Source organism: Palaemon carinicauda, chromosome 30 (assembly GCF_036898095.1).
Source record: "Palaemon carinicauda isolate YSFRI2023 chromosome 30, ASM3689809v2, whole genome shotgun sequence".
In the NCBI taxonomy this organism is placed as follows: domain Eukaryota; kingdom Metazoa; phylum Arthropoda; class Malacostraca; order Decapoda; family Palaemonidae; genus Palaemon; species Palaemon carinicauda.
The window spans coordinates 71,434,271-71,460,058 of NC_090754.1; the positions used below are offsets into that span (position 1 = coordinate 71,434,271).

The 25,788-nt window shown below is 45.1% G+C and overlaps 1 protein-coding gene across 4 annotated transcripts in view; it reads right to left on the reverse strand.

Moving 5' to 3' along the window:
• LOC137623272 (quinone oxidoreductase-like) overlaps positions 1 to 25,788 on the reverse strand; it is a 129,950-nt gene that overhangs the window by 20,942 nt on the left and 83,220 nt on the right. For all 4 annotated transcript variants that reach the window (XM_068354041.1, XM_068354042.1, XM_068354040.1 and 1 more), the window contains 3 exons: positions 24,547 to 24,713; positions 23,677 to 23,765; positions 13,597 to 13,802 (listed from right to left, as the gene is read on the reverse strand). In XM_068354041.1, coding sequence (XP_068210142.1) covers positions 13,597 to 13,802; positions 23,677 to 23,765; positions 24,547 to 24,713 — 462 coding nt within the window. The remainder of the gene's footprint in view (positions 1 to 13,596; positions 13,803 to 23,676; positions 23,766 to 24,546; positions 24,714 to 25,788) is intronic.

Sequence of the window (25,788 nt, forward strand, 5' to 3'; positions counted from 1 at the left end):
CCTTTTAGCCTGAAGGCAAGACTTAAGGCTGAGCGATAGCCTTTCACCGCCGAGACTGAAAGGCGCATTTCCTCCCGCAAATACACAAGAAACTGCTATTGCTGGAATAGTGGCATCGAGGGGAGAGATACCCCTTCCACGACACCAACCACAGAAGATTCTCCACTTCGCCTGGTAGACTCCTGCGGATGACTTTCGCAGGTGTCGAGACATCCTTTCCGCAACTTGTTGCGAGAAGCCTCTCTCTGTGAGGAGATGCTGGATAGTCTCTAGGCGTGAAGCCGTAGCGATGCTACGGCTTTGTGGAAGATGTTGGCGTGTGGTTGCTTGAGTAGCTCGTGTCGAGGAGGGAGTTCTCTCAGGAGTTCTGTCAGGAGCTGCAGAAGGTCCGGGAACCACTCTGCCCGATGCCATGGCGGAGCTATTAAGGTCATTGACAGGTTGACCGATATTCTGGTCTTGTTGAGCACCCTTCTCATCAGACAGAACGGGGGAAAGGCGTAAACGTCGATGTTGTCCCACCGTTGTTGGAAGGCATCTTGCCAGAGTGCCTTGGGGTCCGGGACTGGGGAGCAGTACAGAGGCAGCTTGAAATTCAAGGCTGTTGCGAACAGATCCACCGTCGGGGAACCCCACAAAGTCAGGACTTTGTTGGCTACTAAAGGATCCAAAGACCACTCAGTACTCACTATCTGGGATGCTCTGCTCAGACTGTCGGCGAGCACATTCCTTTTGCCCGGAATGAAGCGAGCCCATAGTGGAATCGAGTGGACTTCGGTCCATCTCAGTATCTCTACTGCAAGATGGGATAGCTGTTATGAAAAGGTACCTCCCTGCTTGTTGATGTAAGCCATTACCGTGGTGTTGTCGCTCATCACCACCACAGAGTGGCCTGCCAGGTACTGTTGGAACTGTTGAAGAGCCAGATACACGGCCTTCATCTGCAGGTTTATGTGGAGGCACTTTTCTGATTCTGACCATAGGCCTGAGGTCCTGTGGTTCAGAACGTGGGCCCCCCACCCTTCTTTTGAGGCGTCCAAGAACAGCATCAAATCCGGGGAAGGGACGAGAAGAGCCACTCCCTTTCAGAGCTTTTTTGTCTGTCACCCACCATTGAAGGTCCGTCCATTCCGCAGGACCCATAGGGACCAAGATGTCCGGGGAATTGTGACCTTGATTCCACCGAGACTTGAGCCGCCATTGCAGGGATCTCATCCTGAGGTGCCAATTTGGAACTAGACGGGCCAGAGAGGAAAGGTGACCGATGAGACGTAACCACGATTGGGCTGGGAGTTCTTCTCATCTGAGGAAAGGCTCTGCGACCCTCCTCAGCCTTGCTATCCTGTCGTCTGATGGAAAGGCTTTGTGGACATTGGTGTCCAAGATCATGCCTAGATATACCAGTCGTTCAGATGGAAGCAGAGAAGACTTCTCGAGATTTACCATGATCCCTAGATCTTGGCAAAGTCCCAGAAGCTTGTCTCGGTGTCGAAGAAGGGTCAACTCCGAGTCTGCCAGGATCAGCCAGTCGTCCAGATAACGGAGTAGACGAATGCCGATCCTGTGTGCCCACGAAGAGATCAGGGTGAATACTCTGGTGAAAACCTGAGGTGCTGTGGAGAGACCGAAACACAGCACCTTGAACTGGTAGATCTTGTTGTCTAGGCTGAATCTTAAGTACTTCCTTGAAGATGGATGGATTGGGATCTGGAAGTACACGTCCTTCAGATCCAGTGTACACATGAAGTCTTGTGGTCTCACTGCAAGTCTGACCGTGTCTGCTGTCTCCATGCTGAACGCAGTTTGTTTGACAAACCTGTTCAGAGCTAAGAGGTCGATGACTGGTTTCCAGCCTCCAGACACCTTCTTTACAAGAGAGTCGACTGAAGAAGCCTGGGGACCCATTGACGACCTCTTGGAGAGCATTCTTCTTTAACATGGTCTCGACTTCTGCCCGTAGGGCTAGCCCCTTTGCCGACCCTATGGTATAGGAGCTCAACGACACTGGATTCGCTGTCAGGGGAGGAAGAGATGTTATGAACGGGACACGATACCCTTGACTGATTACAGAAACTGTCCAGGAATCGGCCCCGAGTTGCTGCCACCTGATTGCACAACTTTGTAGACATCCCCCCACTGGTGGACATGCAGGGGGATTGCCAATCCTAGCGTTTGTGGCCTCGGCCGCTCCCCCTAGGATTCTTGCCTCCACTGGAGGACTTTTTGCCTATCCTGCCTTTGACAGGAAAGGGCTGCTGTTTGGACACCGTTGTCTTCGCTGCCGCTGCCGCTTTCGTCGTCTTGGACTGGCGAGGTTGTTGTTGAGGTGCTGGAGATTTGTAGGGCTTCAATGTGAGAGCAATTTGGAGGAGAGAATCCTGATTGGATTTCCTCCACCTCTCAGCCGCCTGTTCCACATCCTTGGGCTCAAACAGGCTCTTTCCCATAAGGGAAGAGTGTCTGAGCTTGCTGACTTCGACGGTCGAGACCTTCGAATGGAACCTCTCTACCACCGCATCACATCGTTTCAAGATCGAATTGGCCCACAAGTTCGAGACTTGGTGGGCCAGAAACTCAATGGTGCGGGTGCCCGAGAGGAGGAAGGTCTCCAGGGCCTTCCTAGTGCTTTCCTTGGACAGATCCTCGGATCGCAAAAGGATGCCCAGAGACCCCAACCAGACATCCAGCCACGAAGTAGCCTGCATGGCACACTTCGCGACCTTCTCCTGGTTTAGGATCTCTGTCGCCGAGAAAGTCACTTGCCGGCTGTAGAGTCTATCAAGAGGAACTCCTTGGTAAGCTCTTCCACAGAGTGGTACAACGGAGGAGCTAAACAAGACTCCTCCATGATCTCAAAATACCTCCTCTGGTGGACACGAGGAGGCGGGAGGAGCTTGTTGCCAGCAGTGGAGGAGGAGGCAAGCTCGGAGAGCTGGCCCTCAACCTTATCTCTGGCACTCTTAATCCCTTGGAACCAGGGCAGAGCCGCACTGGCCTTAGTGGGTTTCTGAGTGCCAAAGACTCGGTCCAGGACCGTGTCCTTGCCCTCACGAGGAGGAATCTCCAGGTCCGGAAACTTGTTGAGATTCCTCATCAGAGTCAAGACCTGCCAGAAGGCATGCTCTGACTCTTGCTGCTCTCCCCCTGGAGAATCGGCTGCGAAGTCTCTCGTCCCCAAAGGCTCTTCTTGGGGGGGGACACATGGACGTTCTCCGTGGGTCTTGTTGGCTCTGGTCGAAGCCTGGAAGAAGACTTCGGGATGGTCTTCGAGTCCTTCGGTTCCCTCCTAGGAGGCTCCTAGGAGGGATACAGGACTCCAGTAACAAAGTCTGAGGGCTCTTCTCCCCCCCAACACGGGACGATTCTCCTGCTCGAGGTGGGGTTGCTCCCATTGGTGCGGTGGGAGAAGGTCTCACCTCGGAAGACTCCCCTGAGGACGGAAAAACCTCGTCCACAGGGGAAGGAGAAAACGTCTGCAGGGGGGAAGGAGCCTTCCTGACCAACTTCTTGGGAGCCAGCTTGACCCGAGGAGAAGTCACCATGATCTCTACTCCTCTCTTTTTCTTCAGTGGGGTCGGAGCTGCCCTTGGTTTGGGGCCCAAATCAGAAAAGGCAGGCTTAACAGCCTGGACAACAGCTCTGATAAGGGACTCAAACCATGCCTGCATATTGACAGACAGGGGGGGGGGAGCGTGAAGACGACCTAGCTGCTCTTGTTCTGACGACTCGTTCGGTAGCTCGGGTTGCGAAACCCGGTGGGAATCGCGCTTGGGCTCGCGCGAGGGAATAATCCCAGGTTCGCGCACTGGCGAACGTTCGCGCACGTGTGCGTGCGCGCGGAGATGAAGGCGCAGGAGTGCGTGGGCGCGTGGGCGAGGGAGCACGTGGGGGCGCGGGCGAGTGCTGGCAAGCTAGAGAATGATGGTGCGCAGGCGAGCGATGGCGCGCAGGCGAGCGATGACGCGCAGTGTGCGACTGCTCACAGGTGACGGTGAGCGTGGGCGCGTAGGTGAACTACGGCGAGCAGGTTCATGGGCGCGATTGCGTGCTGGGGAGTGATGGTGCGCAGGAGATGGTGTGCGTGTGCGCGCAGGAGATAGATGGCGCGCAGGGGCGCGGTATGGTGAAGACAGAGGGCGCGCAGAAGGACCAGCAAGCGTGGAAGCACGAGGAGGAGACTGCTCGTGGGCGCGTGGGCGCGCAGGATCTCGAAAGCCTCTGGAAGGGCGCACAGTAGGAACTGGAACCTGTGCGCGCGAAGGTGACTGCACGCAATTGTGCGCAGGCGAGGGCTGACGAGTGAGCGAGTTCCGAGGGTGCGCAGGAGATCAAGGAGGCGAGGGGCGAGTCTTCTTTCCTGTGCTCAGATCTGGAGATTGAGGGCGAGCGATGGCGCGCTGGCGAGCAGGAGGAGACCACTGGCGAGCTAGAAATCGTGGGAGCGCAGGAGATCGTGGGCGCGCAGGAGATCGTGGGCGCGCGTGGCGCGTAACAGGATCAGGGCGTGCAGCTGTGCGCTGGCGAGTAGGAGATCGCAGGCGTGCAGGAGAGCGCTGGCGCACAGGTGAGAGCTGATGAGCAGGAGATCAGTGAGAGCGCTGGGGCATCGATTCTGCAGCAGGAGCTCGCTGGCGCGTTGTCCCTGGCATAGGATGTCTCTGGGGCGTTGTCTCAGGAACATCAGGAACAGTAGTGGACACCATGAAAGGATGACCCCTCAACAAAATATGGATGCTGACATTCTGTTGAAATGAGTAGTATGCACTATTTATTATTATAAAAGTGCTAAAGTTGGTAATAAAACTTGGTAATAAAGTTGGTAATAAAACTTCTCTCTAGTCACGGTTCTTTCCCTTTGCCTACACATACACCGAATAGCCTGGCTTACTCTTAACAGATTCTCCTCTGTCCTCATACACGTGACAACACTGATATTACCAAACAATTCTTCTTTTTTCAAGGGGTTAATTACTGCACTGTAATTTTTCAGAGGCTACTTTCCTCTTGGTAAGGGTAGAAGAGACTAGAAGAGACTCTTTAGCTATGGTAAGCGACTCTTCTAGGAGAAGGACACTCCAAAATCAAACCAATGTTCTCTAGTCTTGGGTAGTGCCATAGCCTCTGTACCATGGTCTTCCACTGTCTTTGGTTAGAGATCTCTTGCTTGAGACTACACTCGGGCACACTGTTCTATCTAATTTCTTTTCCTCTTGTTTTGTTAAAGTTTTTATAGTTTAAATAGAAAATATCTATCTTAATGTTGTTACTCTTCTTAAAATATTTCATCTTTCCTTCTTTCCTTTCCTCACTGGGCTACTTTCCCTGTTGGAGCCCCTGGACTTATAGCATCCTGCTTTTGCAACTAGGGTTGTAGCTTAGCAAGTAATAATAATAATTATAAAATGTACCACATGAAATTGGGCCAAACAGGACAAGTCCAGGGGTCCAAAACCAAATTATTAGTCAAGAAAAATTAAGTCACCACTATGATATTTTGAAAAAAAAGAAAAAAAAAAAGTTCCAATTATGTTATATAGATCAAAACAGAACAAAACAATACAGTACTCCGGAAGCCTAACATTTCTGTTTACATATGAAGCCTAATAAAATGCATGCAGTTTTTTGGTATCAGTTGATAATGCTTCTCAAGAACTACAAATAAAAGGTTTAAAGTTAAAAGTAATATCATCAAGCATTCTGAATCATAAGGTACAGTGTTACTTGTACAGTGATATAAGGATTAATAAGACGATATGAGCTGGGAAAGGTATTCATTTGGCTGTAGCTCTGCCTCATATATCAATACACTATTTCCCACTAATCCATTCCAGAAGTCTGTTTTGGCTGGTAACAACTCTATTTTGCATTTGAGTGAACTTTGAGCTGCAGCATAGGCACATACCACATTCATATCTTCAAGGTCAATAAACATGACATGTCTACAACTATACAAAAATAGCCTTGTACCACTAACCCTGAGTAACAATATCAACAACAACTCTAATTACTATTCTATTTCTAGTGACTGAGATTTTTTAATGATATGAAGTCAAAATCTTAAAGTACTTTTTATTTTTCTTAGCTATACAAACCTGAGTTCTTTGATAAGGAGATGACTTGGGATGGGGGGGGGGGAATCACAGGGGGTCTGACACTGAGAGAATCATAGGGGTCCCTGACAGAAGGGGCATAAACCATGCCTTTCACCACTGAGGTCACTACAGGGGACACTGGCACTAAGGGAACTAGGGAAGAGTTAGCCTTAGCTACCAGCTCCCTACCTGAAAGACCTAAGGAAGCACAAGACTGCCTTATGTCAAACTCATTGTCAGCAGTCTGCAAGGAGAGAGGTGAAGAGCTTCAAGCTACTGAAGGGGTGTGGCAAACACTAGGGGTACCCCACACATCATCAAAACCTGAAAAGCTTGATAATACAGATCCGAGGGCTCCTTGCTCCTGACGCATACTCCCAGGGGACCTTACCTAGGACGCATGCCCAAGGTAATGACAACAGATGCAACTAATGAAGAGAAGGAAGAAGCATAAGACTTCTAGTGTTTTGGGTATTGCCAAGAAAGACATAGGCGAAGGCTTAATTCTCTTCCCCTTCAAGGCATACTCCTGCCACTGCACAGGAGGCCACAACCTGTACTTGGCACATGGGGATGATTGCAAACAATCATGTCCCTTCAAGACGCACACAGAGAGTGTGGATCTACAACAGATTCCCTCATAAGCCTGTTACAACATTCCATGGCAAGAACATATCTCTTGCATCACATCCATAATCACTAAACAACAGGAAATCACTTTCTCAAAGAAATTAAAAATGAAAAATGATATTTTAATTATAAAATAAATTTTTGAATATACTTACCCGGTGAATATATAATAGCTGCAACTCTGTTGCTTCGTCAGACACATACAGTAAAAACTCGCCAGCGATCGCTATACAGGTTGCGGGTGTGCCCACCAGCGCCAACTGTCGGCCAGATACCACTCTCGATGTAAACAAAGACTCAATTTCTTCTCATCCCACTGCGTCTCTATTGGGGAGGAAGGGAGGGTCGTTTAATTTATATATTCACCGGGTAAGTATATTCAAAAATTTATTTTATAATTAAAATATCATTTTTAAATATCTAACTTAGCCGGTGAATATATAATAGCTGATTCACACCCAAGGAGGTGGGTAGAGACCAGTTCAATATGTTTACATCGTATAAGCTAAGAGTTTTTTATTTCATTTTGACAGTTATCAATATAACAAAACCAAAATAAATAGGTACCTGGTAAGGAAGTCGACTTAGACGATTACTCTGCCTTGTAAGTACGTCTTCCTTACGGAGCCCAGCGATCCTCTTAGGATGCTGACAGACCCCCAGGAGCTGAAGTATCAAGGGCTGCAACCCATACAACAGGACCTCATCAAACCCCTAATCTGGGCGCTCTCAAGAAATGACTTTGACCACCCGCCAAATCAACCAGGATGCGAAAGGCTTCTTAGCCTTCCGGACAACCCATAAAAACAACATTAAAACATTTCAAGAGACAGATTAAAAGGATATGGAATTAGGGAATTGTAGTGGTTGAGCCCTCACCCACTACTGCACTCACTGCTACGAATGGTCCCAGTGTGTAGCAGTTCTCGTAAAGAGACTGGACATCTTTCAAGTAAAATGACGCGAACACTGACTTGCTTCTCCAATAGGTTGCGTCCATGATACTTTGCAGAGATCTATTTTGCTTAAAGGCCACGGAAGTTGCTACAGCTCTAACCTCGTGCGTCTTAACCTTAAGCAAAGATCGGTCTTCCTCACTCAAGTGTGAATGAGCTTCTCGTATTAACAATCTGATAAAATATGACAAAGCATTCTTTGACATAGGCAAGGATGGTTTCTTAACCGAACACCATAACGCTTCAGATTGGCCTCGTAAAGGTTTAGTACGAGCTAAGTAGAACTTAAGAGCTCTAACAGGGCATAAGACTCTTTCTAGTTCATTGCCTACGATCTCCGATAAGCTGGGAATATCGAAAGATTTAGGCCAAGGATGAGAAGGTAGCCCATTTTTGGCTAGAAAACCAAGTTGCAGAGAACAAGTAGCTTTTTCTGACGAAAATCCGATGTTCTTGCTGAAAGCATGAAGCTCACTGACTCTTTTAGCCGAGGCTAAGCATACCAGGAAAAGAGTCTTAAGAGTGAGATCTTTCAGGGAGGCTGACTGTAAAGGCTCAAACATGTCTGACATGAGGAATCTTAGGACCACGTCTAAATTTCACCCAGGAGTAGCCAAACGACGCTCCTTAGTGGTCTCGAAAGACTTAAGGAGGTCTTGCAGATCTTTATTGTTGGAAAGATCTAAGCCTCTATGCCGGAAGACCGAGGCCAACATGCTTCTGTAGCCCTTGATAGTGGGAGCTGAAAGGGATCGTCCTTTTCTCGGGTATAAGAGAAAATCAGCTATTTGGGCTACAGAGGTACTGGTCGAGGATACGGAAACTGACTTGCACCAGTCTCGGAAGACTTTCCACTTCGATTGGTAGACTCTAATGGTAGACGCTCTCCTTGCTCTAGCAATCGCACTGGCTGCCTCCTTCGAAAAGCCTCTAGCTCTCGAGAGTCTTTCGATAGTCTGAAGGCAGTCAGACGAAGAGCGTGGAGGCTTTGGTGTACCTTCTTTACGTGTGGCTGACGTAGAAGGTCTACTCTTAGAGGAAGACTTCTGGGAACGTCTACTAACCATCGAAGTACCTCGGTGAACCATTCTCTCGCGGGCCAGAGGGGAGCAACTAACGTCAACCTTGTCCCTTTGTGAGAGGCGAATTTCTGCAGTACCTTGTTGACAATCTTGAATGGTGGGAATGCGTAAAGATCCAGATGTGACCAATCTAGGAGGAAGGCATCTATATGTATTGCTGCTGGGTCCGGGACTGGAGAGCAATAGATTGGAAGCCTCTTGGTCAGCGAGGTTGCAAAGAGATCTATGATGGGTTGACCCCAAGTCGCCCAAAGTCTCTTGCACACATCCTTGTGGAGGGTCCATTCGGTTGGAATTACTTGACCTTTCCGACTGAGACAATCTGCTAGGACTTTCAAGTCGCCCTGGATGAACCTCGTTACTAGGGAGATGCCTCGATCTTTTGACCAGATGAGCAGGTCCCTTGCGATCTCGTACAACGTCAGTGAGTGGGTACCTCCCTGTTTGGAAATGTACGCCAAGGCCGTGGTGTTGTCCGAGTTTACTTCCACCACTTTGCCTCGAAGGACATACTCGAAGCTTATCAAGGCCAGATGAACCGCCAAAAGCTCCTTGCTGTTGATATGCATGCTCCTCTGACTCGAGTTCCACAGACCTGAGCATTCCCGACCGTCCAGCGTCGCGCCCCAGCCCAAGTCCGATGCGTCCGAGAAGAGAACGTGGTTGGGTATCTGAACTGCCAGGGGAAGACCCTCTCGTAGGCTGATATTGTCCTTCCACCAAGTCAGACAAGACTTTATCTTTTCGGAAATTGGGATCGAGACCGCCTCTAGCGTCTTGTCCTTTTTCCAGTGAAAAGCCAGATGGAATTGAAGAGGACGGAGGTGCAGCCTTCCTAGTGAGACAAATTGCTCCAGGGATGACAGCGTCCCTACCAGACTCATCCACAGCCTGACTGAGCAGCGTTCTTTCTTCAGCATCTTCTGGATGGAGAGCAGGGCTTGATCTATTCTGGGGGCCGACGGAAAAGCCCGAAAAGCTTGACTGTGAATCTCCATCCCTAAATACAGAATAGTTTGGGATGGGACCAGCTGCGACTTTTCCAAATTGACTAGGAGTCCCAATTCCTTGGTCAGATCTAGAGTCCAATTGAGATCCTTCAGACAGCGACGACTGGAAGAGGCTCTGAGAAGCCAGTCGTCCAAATAAAGGGAGGCTCGGATGTCCGATAAGTGGAGGAATTTCGCCACATTCCTCATAAGCCTCGTAAACACGAGAGGAGCTGTGCTTAGGCCAAAGCACAGGGCCCGAAACTGGTACACCACATCTTCGAAGACGAATCTCAGAAAGGGTTGGGAGTCTGAGTGAATGGGGATGTGGAAGTAGGCATCCCTTAGGACTAGAGAGACCATCCAGTCTTCCTTTCTGACCGCTGCTAGGACTGACTTTGTGGTCTCCATGGTAAACTTCGTCTTTGTGACAAAGACATTCAGAGCACTGACGTCTAGCACCGGTCTCCAACCTCCTGTCTTCTTTGATACTAGGAAGAGACGGTTGTAAAACCCCGGTGATTGAAGGTCCGAGACTTTGACCACCGCTCCCTTCTCTAGCAAAAGAGACACTTCCAGTTTCAGGGCTTGTCTCTTTTCTTCCTCTCTGTACCTGGGAGAGAGATCGATGGGGGACGTCGCTAGAGGGGGTTTGCGTACAAAAGTGATTTTGTACCCCTCTCTGAGCAACCTCACAGATTGTTGATCTGCGCCTCTCTTCTCCCAGGCTTGCCAGAAGTTCTTGAGTCTGGCACCTACTGCTGCCTGAAGTTGCGGGCAGTCAGACTCTGCCCTTAGAGGACTTGGATCCTTTTCTCTTTCCTCTCTTCCCTTCGGCACGAGCACCTTCCCTGCTGGAGGCTCTGCCACGAAAGGGCGGGATAAACCGAGACGCTGGAGTGTCTATCCTAGGTCTAGCTGACAAGGTAGGCAAAGGGGGAGCTTTGCGAGCCGAAGACGCAACTAGATCATGGGTGTTCTTCTGCACTAAAGACATGGCAATTTCCTTAACCAAGACTTCAGGAAACAGGCACTTGGACAAGGGCGCAAAGAGAAGCTCAGATCTTTGGCATGGCGTCACTCCAGCAGACAGGAAAGAACATAGAGACTCTCGTTTCTTCAGGACTCCGGACGTGAATGAAGCGGCAAGTTCGTTGGACCCATCACGGATGGCCTTGTCCATGCAGGACATAATGAGTAAGGAAACATCCTTATCAGCAGAAGAGATTTTCCTACTCAGGGCTCCTAAACACCAGTCTAGGAAGTTAAAGACTTCGAACGCCCTAAATATACCTTTAAGAAGGTGGTCCAGGTCCGAGGGTGACCAACAAATCTTCGAGCGTCTCATGGCAAGGCGGCGGGGAGAGTCTACAAGACTTGAGAAGTCGCCCTGGGCAGAGGCAGGAACTCCCAAGCCGAGAACTTCTCCCGTGGCATACCAGACGCTCGATCTAGACGAGAGTTTAGATGGGGGGAAGGCAAATCTGTCTTCCCTAAACTCCTCTTGGTCTCTAACCAATCGCCTAACAGCCGTAAAGCTCTCTTGGATGAGCGAGAGAGAACGAGTTTAGTAAAGGCAGGCATGGTAGTAGGAACGCCTCAGACAAACTCTGATGGCGGCGAACGAGGAGCCACAGAAATAAAGTGGTCAGGGAACAACTCCTTAAACACAGCCATGACTTTTCTAAAGTCCAAGGATGGTTGAACTGCTTTAGGCTCATCAAGTTCTGAAGGTTGATCCTCAGGATGTGGTTCAGCAACATCCTCATCTGACAGTTCCTCATCCGATAACTGATGAGAAAACGGCAAAGGTGTGGGCAACGTTTGACTCGCCGAGTCCGGTCGCACTGGTGCATACGTGACGGAGCCGGACGCAGCGTCATGGAACTGCTGAACAGTCTGGGAACTGTCAACAACCACAGGTGCGCAAGGACGCACAGCGTCCACCCGAGACTGTTTAGACCGTCTGGGTTGTGCAGTCAACACCATACCGGGTTGCGGAGGTTGACACACCGTGTCAAAACAAGTCACCTCTGATGGTTGATGAACGTCCTGAACGTCACCAACCACATCCGTGCGTTGCCTAACGTCAACGTACGGCTGGAAATCCACACTGGGTCGCATCGGTGGAGGTACTATCCCAACTGGTTGACGCGAGAAAGCTACCTCAACGTCAACAGGATGCACAACAGACCGCTTGGATGGTTGTTGGCCAGTAGGTTCAGCGGCAACCTTGTCCGCATTGTAGTCCTCCATCAAGGACGCAAGCTTGGACTGCCCATTTAGGGTCTACGGAAGCAGGTGCGGTAACAGACGGGGTGAGCGACTGAGACGGCACAACTTTGCCTCTCTTAGGCGGCGAGCAGTCATCAGATGACGGCAACGGGTCCGAACTGTCCCAGTGGCTACAACCGGGACGTTGGACTTGTCCTGAAGGGACCGACTTACGTTTTAAAGGTCTGGAGACCTTGGTCCAAGGTTTCTTACGAGAAACACCTTCGGACGACGAGGTAAAAATGGGCTCTCTCGTCTTACTTTGGTAGGGGCGATCTTGGAGATACGCCTGATACCAAAGAGGGAACGTCTGTTCGCTGATCAAGGCCTCTCGAACCCATGAGTCGTACGACATTGCTTTTCCCCTGGGCTTGGGAGCTTGCAAGAGGTCCCGGACTAGGAGGACGACAGGCACGAACAGACGAACCCTCGAGCGCAGGACTGTTCACAACACTTTGCGTAACACTAGGCACTTTGACACTATCCTTCGTGGCACTTTGACACTTGAGTTCCTTAACATCCGCCATGAGTTGATTTCGGTCACTTGCTAAAGACTCAACTCTCTCCCCCAAGGCATGAATAGCACGCATCATGTCTGCCATCGACGGTTCCTGAGTGCTAGGAGGGGGGTTAGGAACAACCACTACAGGGGAAGGATTAGGTTCAGGGGCATGTGGAGAGGAAAAATCTACCGACCTAGAAGAACTTCTCCTTACCCTATCTCTCTCTAGTCTGCGTGTATATTTCTCAAATTCGATAAAATCGAATTCCGAAAGGCCCACGCATTCCTCACATCGGTCTTCCAATTGACAGGTTTTACCCCGACAATTGGAACAAACAGTGTGAGGGTCGAGAGAAGCCTTTGGAAGACGCCTATGACAGTCCCTAGCATTACATTTTCTGAACTTGGGAACTTGTGAAGGGTCAGCCATTTTGAATTAGTCAAGGGAAAATTCCAAAAAACGATCTAAGTCATCAACAATTAATCCGATCCAAAAAAAGAGTTCAAGGATTTATTTGAAGAAAAACACCTGTACTGCGAAAGCTCAAACCAAATTAAAGTACTTCACCAAATATGATGGGAAAAACTCCAGGTTCAACAGCGAGTAAAGTACGTCTTGTCGACACGTCGACAGAGAAGAAATTGAGTCTTTGTTTACATCGAGAGTGGTATCTGGCCGACAGTTGGCGCTGGTGGGCACACCCGCAACCTGTATAGCGATCGCTGGCGAGTTTTTACTGTATGTGTCTGTCGAGCAACAGAGTTGCAGCTATTATATATTCACCGGCTAAGTTAAATATTTAAAAAGTTCAATAAGGGAGCATGTGGTGCATTCATATTTGCTTGCCGCTGAAAACAAAGTGGGGTATTTTTAATAGTTGAGGGGGAGAGCTTCTCGCCTGTTCCCTCCAGCGGCTGTTTAACCCCTCATTAAACTATTCTAACGACCACTCCAGCTTGCACTGAAAACATTTCCCTATTAAAAGAGGATGGCTTGTATATTGTGTAGGAACAACTAATACTTTTGTTCATTATTAACTCTCAGTAGAAGACAGAAAACATAATACTTACAATAGTTCTACCATGCCTCTTCATTAGTTTAAGATCATTACCCAAATTTACATTGGCAAGCATTTCTAAAATAACATCAAAGAGTTCTTCATTTTGTAATTTCTTGAGGTAGGCCTTCTCTTTGTGATTATAAACAGCATCAGCACCAGCTGTACGAACTAGATCTAAACCTTCTTGAGTACCAGCAGTTCCAGTCACATGCATTCCTAAAAATTTAAAGATTTTCTTTCAAAATATGAAAATAACTACAGTACATGTAACTTGCATCCATCAAAACAATTAAAATTATGAAAATAACAAGTGAAATGACTCCATATGAAACAACATTAAATACTTTAGTACGACTTGTGCAGTCCTATAAACAATTAAGGTTCACAGTGGGTTCCATACGTTCTCAGATGTACAACCTTATGCCATACAATTTTCATCCATGTTCTTTAGATTATTTTCCCTTTAGATGTTCTTATTTAGTTTTTCTTTCTTTAACTTTCACATCCCAAATTAACTATATCTCTGACTTAAATATGTATCAAGCTACTGTATGTCAAACCGTAGTGAAATATTCAAGGCCATATTTAACATTTTCTGTGACTATATAAGTAAGTGTATTTTGATTAGTAAAATAAAAACATCCTCCCAGTGTGTCTTAAAATTATAAGTTGGATAAAATGAATTTCTAAAATGTGTTATGTAAAAATATTATTTTCATTAGTAAAATAAATTTTTGAATATACTTACCCGGTGATCATATAGCTGTCAGCTCTGCTGCCCGACAGAAAAACCTAAGGACAAAATACGCCAGCGATCGCTATACAGGTGGGGGTGTACATCAACTGCGCCATCTGTCGAGCAGGTACTCAAGTACTCCATGTCAACACAGAACCAATTTTCTCCTCGGCCCACTGGGTCTCTATTGGGGAGGAAGGGAGGGTCCTTTAATATATGATCACCGGGTAAGTATATTCAAAAATTTATTTTACTAATGAAAATAACATTTTTCAATATTAAACTTAGCCGGTGATCATATAGCTGATTCACACCCAGGGGGTGGGTAGAGACCAGCATTATATGTTTACATTAAGAGCTAAGTATTTTGTATTTCATTTTAGCAGTTATTCAAAATAACAAACATAAAATCAATAAGTACCTGGTAAGGAAGTCGACTTGAACAATTACTCTGCCTTTTTAAGTACGTCTTCCTTACTGAGCCTCGCGATCCTCATAGGATGCTGAGCGACTCCTAGGAGCTGAAGTATGAAGGGTTGCAACCCATACTAAAGGACCTCATCAAAACCTCTAATCTAGGCGCTTCTCAAGAAAAGACTTTGACCACCCGCCAAATCAAGTAGGATGCGAAAGGCTTCTTAGCCTTCCGGACAACCCAAAAACAATAATAAAACATTTCAAGAGAAAGATTAAAAAAGGTTATGGAATTAGGGAATTGTAGTGGTTGAGCCCTCACCCACTACTGCACTCGTTGCTACGAATGGTCCCAGAGTGTAGCAGTTCTCGTAAAGAGACTGGACATTCTTAAGATAAAAAGACGCGAACACTGATTTGCTTTTCCAATAGGTTGCGTCGATTATACTTTGCAGAGATCTATTTTGTTTAAAAGCCACGGAAGTTGCGACAGCTCTAACTTCGTGTGTCCTTACCTTCAGCAAAGCTTGGTCTTCCTCACTCAGGTGGGAATGAGCTTCTCGTATTAACAGTCTGATAAAATAGGATAAAGCATTCTTTGACATAGGCAAAGATGGATTCTTAACTGAACACCATAAAGCTTCAGACGGGCCTCGTAAAGGTTTTTAAATAGAACTTAAGAGCTCTTACAGGACATAAGACTCTTTCTAGTTCATTTCCAACCATACGATAAGTTTGGAATATCGAACGATATTGGTCAAGGCCGAGAAGGCAGCTCGTGTTTGGCTAGAAAACCAAGTTGTAGAACATGTAGCCGTTTCGGTTGAGAATCCGATGTTCTTGCTGAAGGCATGAATCTCACTGACTCTTTTAGCTGTGGCTAAGCATATCAGGAAAAGAGTCTTAAAGGTGAGATCTTTCAGGGAGGCTGATTGTAGCGGTTCGAACCTGTCTGACATAAGGAATCTTAGTACCACGTCTAAATTCCAACCAGGTGTAACCAAACGACTCTCCTTCGTGGTCTCAAAAGACTTAAGGAGGTCCTGTAGATCTTTATTGTTGGAAAGATCTAAGCCTCTGTGACGGAAGACTGATGCCAACATGCTTCTGTAACCCTTGATAGTGGGAGCTGAAAGAGATCGTTCTTTCCGCAGATATAAGAGAAAGTCAGCTATTTGAGTTACAGAGGTACTGGTCGAGGATACGGATACTGACTTGCACCAGTTTCGGAAGATTTCCCACTTCGATTGGTAGACTCTAAGGGTGGATGTTCTCCTTGCTCTAGCAATCGCTCTGGTTGCCTCCTTCGAAAAGCCTCTAGCTCTCGAGAGTCTTTCGATAGTCTGAAGGCAGTCAGACGAAGAGCGTGGAGGCCTTGGTGTACCTTCTTTACGCGTGGCTGACGTAGAAGGTCCACCCTTAGGGGAAGTGTTCTGGGAACGTCTACTAGCCATCGAAGTACCTCGGTGAGTCATTCTCTCGCGGGCCAGAGGGAAGCAACTAGCGTCAACCTTGTCCCTTCGTGAGAGGCGAACTTCTGCAGTACCTTGTTGACAATCTTGAACGGAGGGAATGCATATAGATCTAGATGTGACCAATCTAGGAGAAAGGCATCTATATGAACTGCTGCTGGGTCCGGGATTGGTGAGCAAAATATTGGGAGCCTCTTGGTCATCGAGGTTGCGAAGAGATCTATGGTTGGCTGGCCCCAGGTGGCCCAAAGTCTCTTGCATACATCCTTGTGGAGGGTCCATTCTGTTGGAATTATTTGTCCCTTCCGACTGAGACAAACTGCCATGACATTCAAGTTGCCTTGGATGAACCTCGTTACTAGTGAAATGTCTAGACCTTTTGACCAGGTGAGGAGGTCCCTTGCTATCTCGTACCCTGTCAGAGAGTAGGTCCCTCCTTGCTTGGAGATGTACGCCAAAGCCGTGGTGTTGTCCGAGTTCACCTCCACCACTTTGCCTTGAAGGAGAGACCTGAAGCTTTTCCAGGTCAGACGTACTGCCAGTAGCTTCTTGCAGTTGAAATGCATTGTCCTTTGACTAGAGCTCCATAATCCCGAGCATTCCCTACCGTCTAATGTCGCACCCCAGCCTACGTCCGATGCGTCCGAGAAGAGAACGCTAAGGTTGATATAGTCCTTTCACCAAGTCAGACCAGACTTTATCTTTCCGGAAACCGGGATCGAGACCGCTTCTAGCGTCTTGTCCTTTTTCCAGTGAAAAGCTAGATGGTATAGAAGAGGACGGAGGTGTAGTCTTCCTAGTGACACAAATTGATCCACGGATGACAGTGTCCCTACCAGACTCATCCACAGCCTGACTGGGCAGCGTTCCTTCTTCAGCATCTTCTGGATGGATAGCAGGGCTGGGGGTTGATCGTCTTGTTCAGCAACGTCCTCATCAGAGGGTTCCTCATCCGAAACTGATGAGGAAACGGCAACGGAGTGGGCAACGTCTGACTCGCTAAATCCGGTCGCACTGGTGGATGCGTGACGGAGCCGGACGCAATATCATGGCACTGCTGCACAGTCTGTGAACTGTCAACAACCATGGGTGCGCGAGGAAGTACAGCGTCAACCCGAAACTGTCTAGACTGTCTGGGTTGTGCAGTCAACACCCTACCGGGTTGCTGAGGTTGACGCACTGCGTCACAACAAGTCACCTCTGCTGGTTGTTGAACGTCTTCCTAGTGACACACTGAACGTTAACAACCACCTCCGAGCGTCGCTTAACGTCAACGTGCGACTGGCAACCCACACTGGGTCGCATCGGTGGAGGAACCACCTCAACTGGCAGACGCGAGTAGGATACCTCAGCGTCAACAGGGCGCACAACCAACCGGTTGGAAGGTTGTTGGCCAGAAGGTTCTTCTCCGTATTGAAGTCCTCTATCAAGGACACAAGCTTGGACTGCATGTCTTGCAGCAAAGCCCATTTAGGGTCTACGGGAGCAGGTGTGGCAACAGACGGGGTTAGCGACTGAGGCGGAACCATTTACCATCCCTGGAAGCCTTGTTATGTGTGACATAATAGTACAGCAAAACTTCAAAGGCTCGACAAAAGTTGAGAAGTTGACCTGTAAACAACTTGGAGCGTCTCCTGGCTAGGCGCCAGGGCGAGTCTACCAGAATTGAGAAGTCTATCTGGGCAGAGGCATGAACTCCCAAGCCGAGAACTTCTCTCGTGTCCTAACAGACTCTCGCTCTATAAGCCAGTTTAAAAGAAGGGAAATCAAAGGCTGTATCCCTAAAACTCCTCCTGGTGCAAAAACCAGTCGCCTAGCCAACGTAACGCTCTCTAGGAGAGCGAGAGGGCACTAGCTTAACAACAACGGCTTCGAAGTAGTTAGGCCTAGTGTAAGTTCTGACGTTAGGCGAACGAGGAGCAGCAGTTACAAGATCCGGACGAAGATCCTTAAAAAATCATCATGATTTAATTAAAGTCCATAGGAGGCTAAGCAGCTTAAGGCTCCTCTCCAAATGACAGAGTCCTCAAAGGAATATCAGTAGGAGGGAGAACAGCACTTTCTCATCTACAGGAACCTTGTCAGATAAAAGCTAGGTTATCTCAGTGAGGGTCTCACTGGTGCATTAGCAGCAGACCAGAAGGCAACATTATGTAACTGCTTGTCAGTCTGTGAACTGTCAAAAACTGAACTGTCAACCACAACAGGTGCGTGAGGACATACAGCACTGGTGCATTAGTAGCAGACCAGAAGGCAACGTCATGTAACTGCTAGACAGTCTGTGAGCTGGCAACAACCATAGCTGTGTGGGGAAGCAAAGCCTCTACTCCTGACTGACTAGTCTGCTGCGGGCGAGTAGCGGTAACCACAGTGGGTTGCGGAGGTTGACGCACAGCGTCAAAACAAAGCAACTTAACTCCACCCTCCTGTTGTTGTGGTAACTCGCGAACGTCAACGGAGGGTAGCGTGCGTCTGTGAACGTCAACGTGCGGCTGGCAGGGTACACTGCGCATGGGTGGTGGAACTCTCACAGGCGGAGTGTGGGAGCAGGTAGCGTCAGCGTCTACTGTACGCACAACCGTGGTTGGTTGTAGGCTAACAGGTGCAGCGTCAACCTTCTCCGCACGATACTTCTGCATAAAAGATGCTAACTGTGTCTGCATAGACTGTAGCAAAGACCACTTAGGGTCTACAGCAGCAGGTGCGGCAACAGACGGTGTTACTGCCTGTTGCGGTACCACTTTGCCTCTCTTAGGAGGTGTGCAGTCATCGGAAGACTGCAGCGAGTCCGAACTGACCCAGTGGCTACACCTGGGCCGTTGGACTTGCGCGGAAGGGACCAACTTGCGCTTAATAAGCTGCGAGACCTTGGTCCAAGGTTTCTTACGAGAAACCTCTTCCGCAGACGAGAAGTAAATGGGCTCTCTCGTCTTTGTGTGGGTGGGGCGATCTTGGGTAGATACGCCCGAAACCACGGAGGGAAAAACGTCTGTTCGTTGATCAAGGCCTGACGAACCCATAAGTCGTTCGACATTACTTCTCCCCTGGGCTTGGGAGCTTGCAAGAGGTCCCGGACTAGGTGAACGACAGGCACGAACAGACGAACCCTCGGACGCAACACTGTAACACTTTGCGCATATCACTTTATCACTTCGATTTTCTGTTTGCACTTATTTCACTGAAATCGAAACTTTTACTGATTTCTACCTGAAACACGCAATTCTACCCTTCATTAAAAGGTAGTAATTGCGAAAACAGTCGTATAATGCAGCTCATTAATACTAGCAAAAACAGAAAACATATATAAAGATAAAGAATTCAGTGGCTAGGAAAGAGACTAAACACTAGTTCAAATAAACTACGTTTACAATCTCTCACCGCACATAGCCTGGGGACAAGAATAAAACCCTAGAAACGTTTTACCTTCTTCCCCGTACAGCGACTAGGGAGGAGAGTAACTCGAGAACAACGTTACCCGCTTGAACGGAACGTTTTTTCTCCTCTCTCTCCCTCCGTCTCTATCTCTCTCTCTCTTTCTCTCTTGATTTCGCACCTGAGAGAAGAGCCCAATTATATATCGTCAAAACATGTTATTTGGCTAAAGGAAAAAACTGAAAGGTTTTCCAAATAAAAAGTTCCTTTAATTTAGAATTTAAACCATTTAAGCTAAGAAAGAATGAACAAAACGTCAGAATCGATTTACTCTTACTGCAAAGTGAAACCGTGATACACTCTCTCTCTATCGTAACGATAGAGCGCATGTTGAACGTCCTGAACGTCAACAACTGCGTAGTCTAAAAAACTAAACGTTAGTTCATCTTTGAAAACAGTACGAGACTATCAAAGAAATTCTTTCATAAAACATTAAATTTAAAAAGTTTTAAATTCTTTAAAGGCTAAATACGATATAACGGGCTCAACGTTGATTAACTTCGGTTCCAAGTTAGGACCGCCTACTATCAGGAAAGGTCGCATATAAACAAAACATAAAAATTTATTTTTATATGTTTATAATAAATGGAAAGTTAATCGAAGAGGCCTAAAAAAGGCGGAGAGATATAAAATATATAGATCTATAACGTGTTAAGCAAAATTACTAAAAACCTAAACACACTTCCGTCTAAGGGAAGGGTCGGCCATTTAAAAGTGAAAGAGAGTCCATACTCTCTTTGTCACCATAATTAAATCTATCCAAAACGAGTTCAAGTTTTGAGATGAAGATAAAACCCCTGCATAGCGAAAGCTCAAAACTAGAATAGTGTACTTCACCAAATAGTTGTGAAAACAAATCCAGTTAGTAACAGCGTATTTAGTAGGTCTTGCCAGTGGCACGACAGAGAGAAAATTGGTTCTGTGTTGACATGGAGTACTTGAGTACCTGCTCGACAGATGGCGCAGTTGATGTACACCCCCACCTGTATAGCGATCGCTGGCATATTTTGTCCTTAGGTTTTTCTGTTGGGCAGCAGAGCTGACAGCTATATGATCACCGGCTAAGTTTAATATTGAAAATTTTGCATATATAAAACGGAATCGTTGGAAAAATAGATACCACTTTAAATCAAACAAACATCTATCCATTTTCATGAAAGAATAATAATAAACATAATAGAGAAAATGTTAGAAGTAATTTTTATTTTTCATAGTTATACAAACCGGAGTCATTTAAAATAGGGATATTTCTTCAAGAGGAGCTACAAAATTCTATTGAATAGTAAAAAAAAGGTTAACAAAATGTGGCATAAGGAGGAAACATTGTCCACCTGTCTGTTACTGAATAGCAACTTTTGCACTTAAGCCTATGGCTATGAGGGGTAGTTGAGATGAGAAATTTATTCTATAGGACTCAGATTTATCTAGCTAGGAAAAATACAAATTACTTTTTAAAATTTGTATTTGTTCCCACTCGTATACAAACCTTAAATCTTGTAATGTAGAAGAACCTAGAACTAAATTGAAAGGCTCTTTTCTTCCCTGGACATATCCTCCTTTTTGGTTCTGTATGGGAGTGACTCCAACAATCTTCTAATAGCTAATCGTATGGATATAAAACCTGTTAGAACCTCGGCCAGTACTAGGACACAGAAAACAAGTGTCACATCAGGCATATCAAGAGAAATGTTTAATAAGACACCAATCATTCCTGCCCCTTGCCAGAAGGATGGGGAAGTTTCTTCTTGGCACATATAGTTTGCAAGAAAGGAGCTCTATCTTGAAACTCGACAGCAGTAATGACTGAGGCTGCTAAATCCCCTTGAAAGGGGAACAAGAAAAGAGGTAGAAAAAGGCTATCATTTTAACTCACTTCAAGACTTTTGCAAAACAAGTTACCTTAGACAGGATATATATCAAGTCCCACGATGTAACTAAGGATCCAAGGAAAAAGGGTCCAAGGGTCTGTGTGCAACATCTGTAAGAAAGTGAGACAAAGGTGGTATTGATAGGCCTAGACTCGAGATAGTGGAGGTATACTATGACCAAAGTCTGTAAGTCCATCTACCACAAGGCACAATGTCTGAAATCTTTCTTTTTGTTTATGCTGGAGCTAATAAGAAAGTTGCGACACTCACAATCAAGGTGTTGAGCTTTCCTCAAGTAGCTCAGCAGTGTGCTGTCAGAACAACGGACAACTTCGTATTGACTTATACGGAGAGATAGGACTGAGGAGGCTTTGAGACCGATTGGTACTGGGTTTCCGTCATACAATCTGTAAGACAACAAAGGCAATGGAACCCCCATCTCTCAAATGTCTGACATTATAAAGAAAATAAAACTTTCCTACTCTTGCTGGCAGAGAAGAGAGGAAATGATCCCTATAATGCCTTCATCAGTGCCGGTGAGTGCCAGAGCGCTGAGGATGAGCACTGTCCAATCCTGGAAACTAAGACCCAAGATAGGCTAGACTAGTCAAGGCTTCCTTTGTGCATGGACCGATCCCGCAAGGAGGAAGAATCCACACAATACTGAAGATCATCTTCTACAATTCTCTTGCTGAAGCAGAGAAAACAGACAGTCTTGAGGGAAAGACCCTGTGATGCCCTTTTCAGGTTAGCAGGAGGAAATTAACACACTCAATTAGTCAAACTTGATTCCTACAGAGCTGGCACAAATAAATTTGGGAGGAATACAATATGATATATATTAATTCTAAAAGATAAGTAAGTGAATTAGAGATAAAAACTTTCATGAATAGAAATTTAAACTTTACCTATTAAACCTGTTTCCCAAAATTGTTAAAATCTTAAAAACAGAATCTTTCAGAATTCAATAAAATGTTAGACAAAGTTTTCTGACAGAAACATAAAATTCTTTGTCTTCTAAAGACTGGATTCATAAAACATATGACATATGTTTAAAATCATATCATACTCACGACACTTTGAAATTATCTTATAAGGTTTGTATATTAAACAGCCAGGGATCAATCTTGTATGACCAATACTGTATGCCATCTTATTTTATTAAAATTACTTCAGTTCTTTTGTCTTTTTGGTGCAATGATTCCCCATGTAGAAACAATTGGTTTTACAGTAATTTTTCTAGTTTACTACTTTCAGACTCATTATTCCCCATAGATTGCCCTTTAGTTAGTATAGAATGCATCATGATGGTTACGTAATCCTTATAGAAAGTTTAATAACAAGCTGTGGTAAATTCGTTTCTGATTTAGCAATGGCATCTGCTTTTACATTAACCTCGGAGGATGATACAAGAACTGCCTACGTCACAACGCAAACCACTATAATTAGGGTTTCATCACAAGAGGAGCACTGGGAACATGCACTAACACTACAACAAACAGATCACTATCCAGGGAACACTCTCGGTGCCATATGAGCCTGCCATAAAAAATAATTTTCACTATAGCCCACAAACGTATGGATGATATGAATAAGGTACCTCCCTCCTGAGGCATAGATTTACCACGAAGCGAGACGAGTTATGCACCAAGCTCATCCCCTTCATGAATGGAACACTGAAGACAACACACCTAAAGGGAGGGGTTTCTTGCAGTCACCCCTTCAAAAAAGTACACAACACATGGGGTTTCAAAGATTACAGTATATCCTCATTATTTCATAATGCATACAGTTGCAAACAAGTGATAAACAATACATCTACCAAAAAAAAAATTTAAGAAAACATTCAACAGTTGAGAAAGAAACATGGTGGCACATCTTTGTCTGCTGCTGCCAAAGACAAAAGTGGCTATTCTGTGACAGGCGGATGAGTGGGGCTTCCCTTGCATGCTACCTATCATTAACCAATAAAACAATTCAATGGCTATTCTGGCTATGCTAAAGACACATTCCTATTTCAAATGCCAAAAGGTTTATATACAAGTATGAACAGACATTAATAACATACTTTATGCAACTAATCTAGAAATAGGGATGGAATGTTGTTAACAAAACCTTCCCAAATATAATTCTTACTGAATGAGATTAATCTTATTTGGTAATCTTACCATTAGCTTTTGCAATCTGAACAGCAGCCAATCCAACTGCTCCACTGGCACCATGAATTAACACTCTGTCACCGCTCTTGGCCTTTGCTCTGATGGGAAACATTAATTAAACAAAAGTCATGCTAGAAACACTACACTCTAGTCCTAATATGTCCAAAGATATGAAATGAATACCACATGCAGTATAATGCAATCTTTTTATAATAACAAGAAGTTTTGCTCAACTTATTAAAATAATTTCTTTTTAGATGTGAGCTTTCATCAGACTTCTGACCAGCATTGTCACTAAGTTAGGATAATCAACTTTGTGGTCAAATCAAATTTCTTATTAACAACAAAAATCAATTTTCATACTTCTTATGAATCTGGCTTTTAATGAGCACACACAATCTTATATAATAAACTTGTCCTTAGAATATAACCCTCAACAGTTTTAAAATATAATTAAGGATAAATTTCAAATGTAGATGTTTCCGACTAGATTTTTGTTCAATTTTCGGTCAATACTAGTTTAAATTGGGACAGTCTTATAATCATAAATACATGCCTTCAACTCTTATTAATATATTGCATTATTTGATAAGTTATTGCTATGTTGGTATTCCTCATTCAAACTAAGTGCAACTTAGGGTACATATTCATATATAAAATAATTTTAATGATATAGTGTATTTTTCCCTCAAAAGCAATGCTACACTAATATGATTGATGTTGAAAGTTTGAAGCAATAGAAAATAAGAGTAATCCTCAGCTTACATCTTAAGACTGATTAACAATTTTCTCATGCTGCATGCTGAAATAAAGTTGAAAAAAACCACACACACACAAGGCCTCTCAGAGCATAAGGAAAAAATCAAATGCACAGCTTACTTTTGGAATAATGCTCGATAAGCAGTGAAATATGGAATGCCAATTGCTGCTCCCTGTTCAAAACTCAGTTTATCATCAAGAGGGAAAGCATTTTCTTCATTCACAGCTACATACTCTGCTAAGGAACCCATCTGGCCAGTTTGGCATGCAAAAACCCTGTCACCAGGCTGAAAGAAGGAAAGGAGAAATAATGTACAATAGTGGGAGACTCTCCTTCACACATGTAGCATAACTACCAAATCCTCTTCTAATGCATTGATGTCACTCATTCACAATCAATACAAATTAAAACTTTAGAAATTTAGTAAAAAAAGTATGAATAATTTCTAAATAAAACTTTCCAGGTGATGGACAAGTCACCAGTAGCCAATATTCTCATAAAGTGGACTTATTTACACAGTAAAATAATATCTATGACATAAAATTTAAATATCACAAAATTATATTTATTAACACTTGGTAAAAAAATATCTACATGATATAAAGTTCAAATACCGGTATTATGCTATCAAAGTTTTAATACGAATTCTTTTAATGTGACCACTTCAATGTTATAATAAAGGGAAGACGTAATAGGTGATATGTGATGGGACAAAAATCAGAACTACCAGGTTAAGCATCATATTTAAGCCTTTGATAATTCTACAAAATATTTCATACTTTTTCCCCAAAACTTAAAACTTGTTAATTTAAAATTTGAATAAATTATATTATACAAACAATATTCATTTTTGACTAAAGGAGACTTCCCTGCCTCTCAAGTTGACAAACTATTCTCTTACAAGGTAGAGGGTTGGTGTTAAAAATCACTTTTACAAAGATGGTCTATTCTAGTATTAACTACAGCTTTCTTTGTCTCAAGTAATACTAAAAAATTGAATCAATCCTTCCTACTGACCATCAAAGCATTAGGAATTTATTGATATCTACATGAAATACAGATATTTTTCACATATTCTCAAGAGTTGCTACTCAAGGGATGTGAAGCTGATATAACAAATTTTGAATTAAATTCTAATTTTTCCTATTTACACAATCCTGAGTCCTTTAACATAGGTATATGTCTTCAGCAGTAATGGAATGGCCATTAAATCTTGAACAAGGTTGTTGGTTAACAATAGGTGCAGCGAGGACGAAGCTCCAATGAACTGCCTGACAGAGAATAACCCATTTTGTACTTTGGCCTACAATCAAAAGGGAGTTTGAGATTTGGACATTTAGTTTAAAGAAATCAGGTAGGCG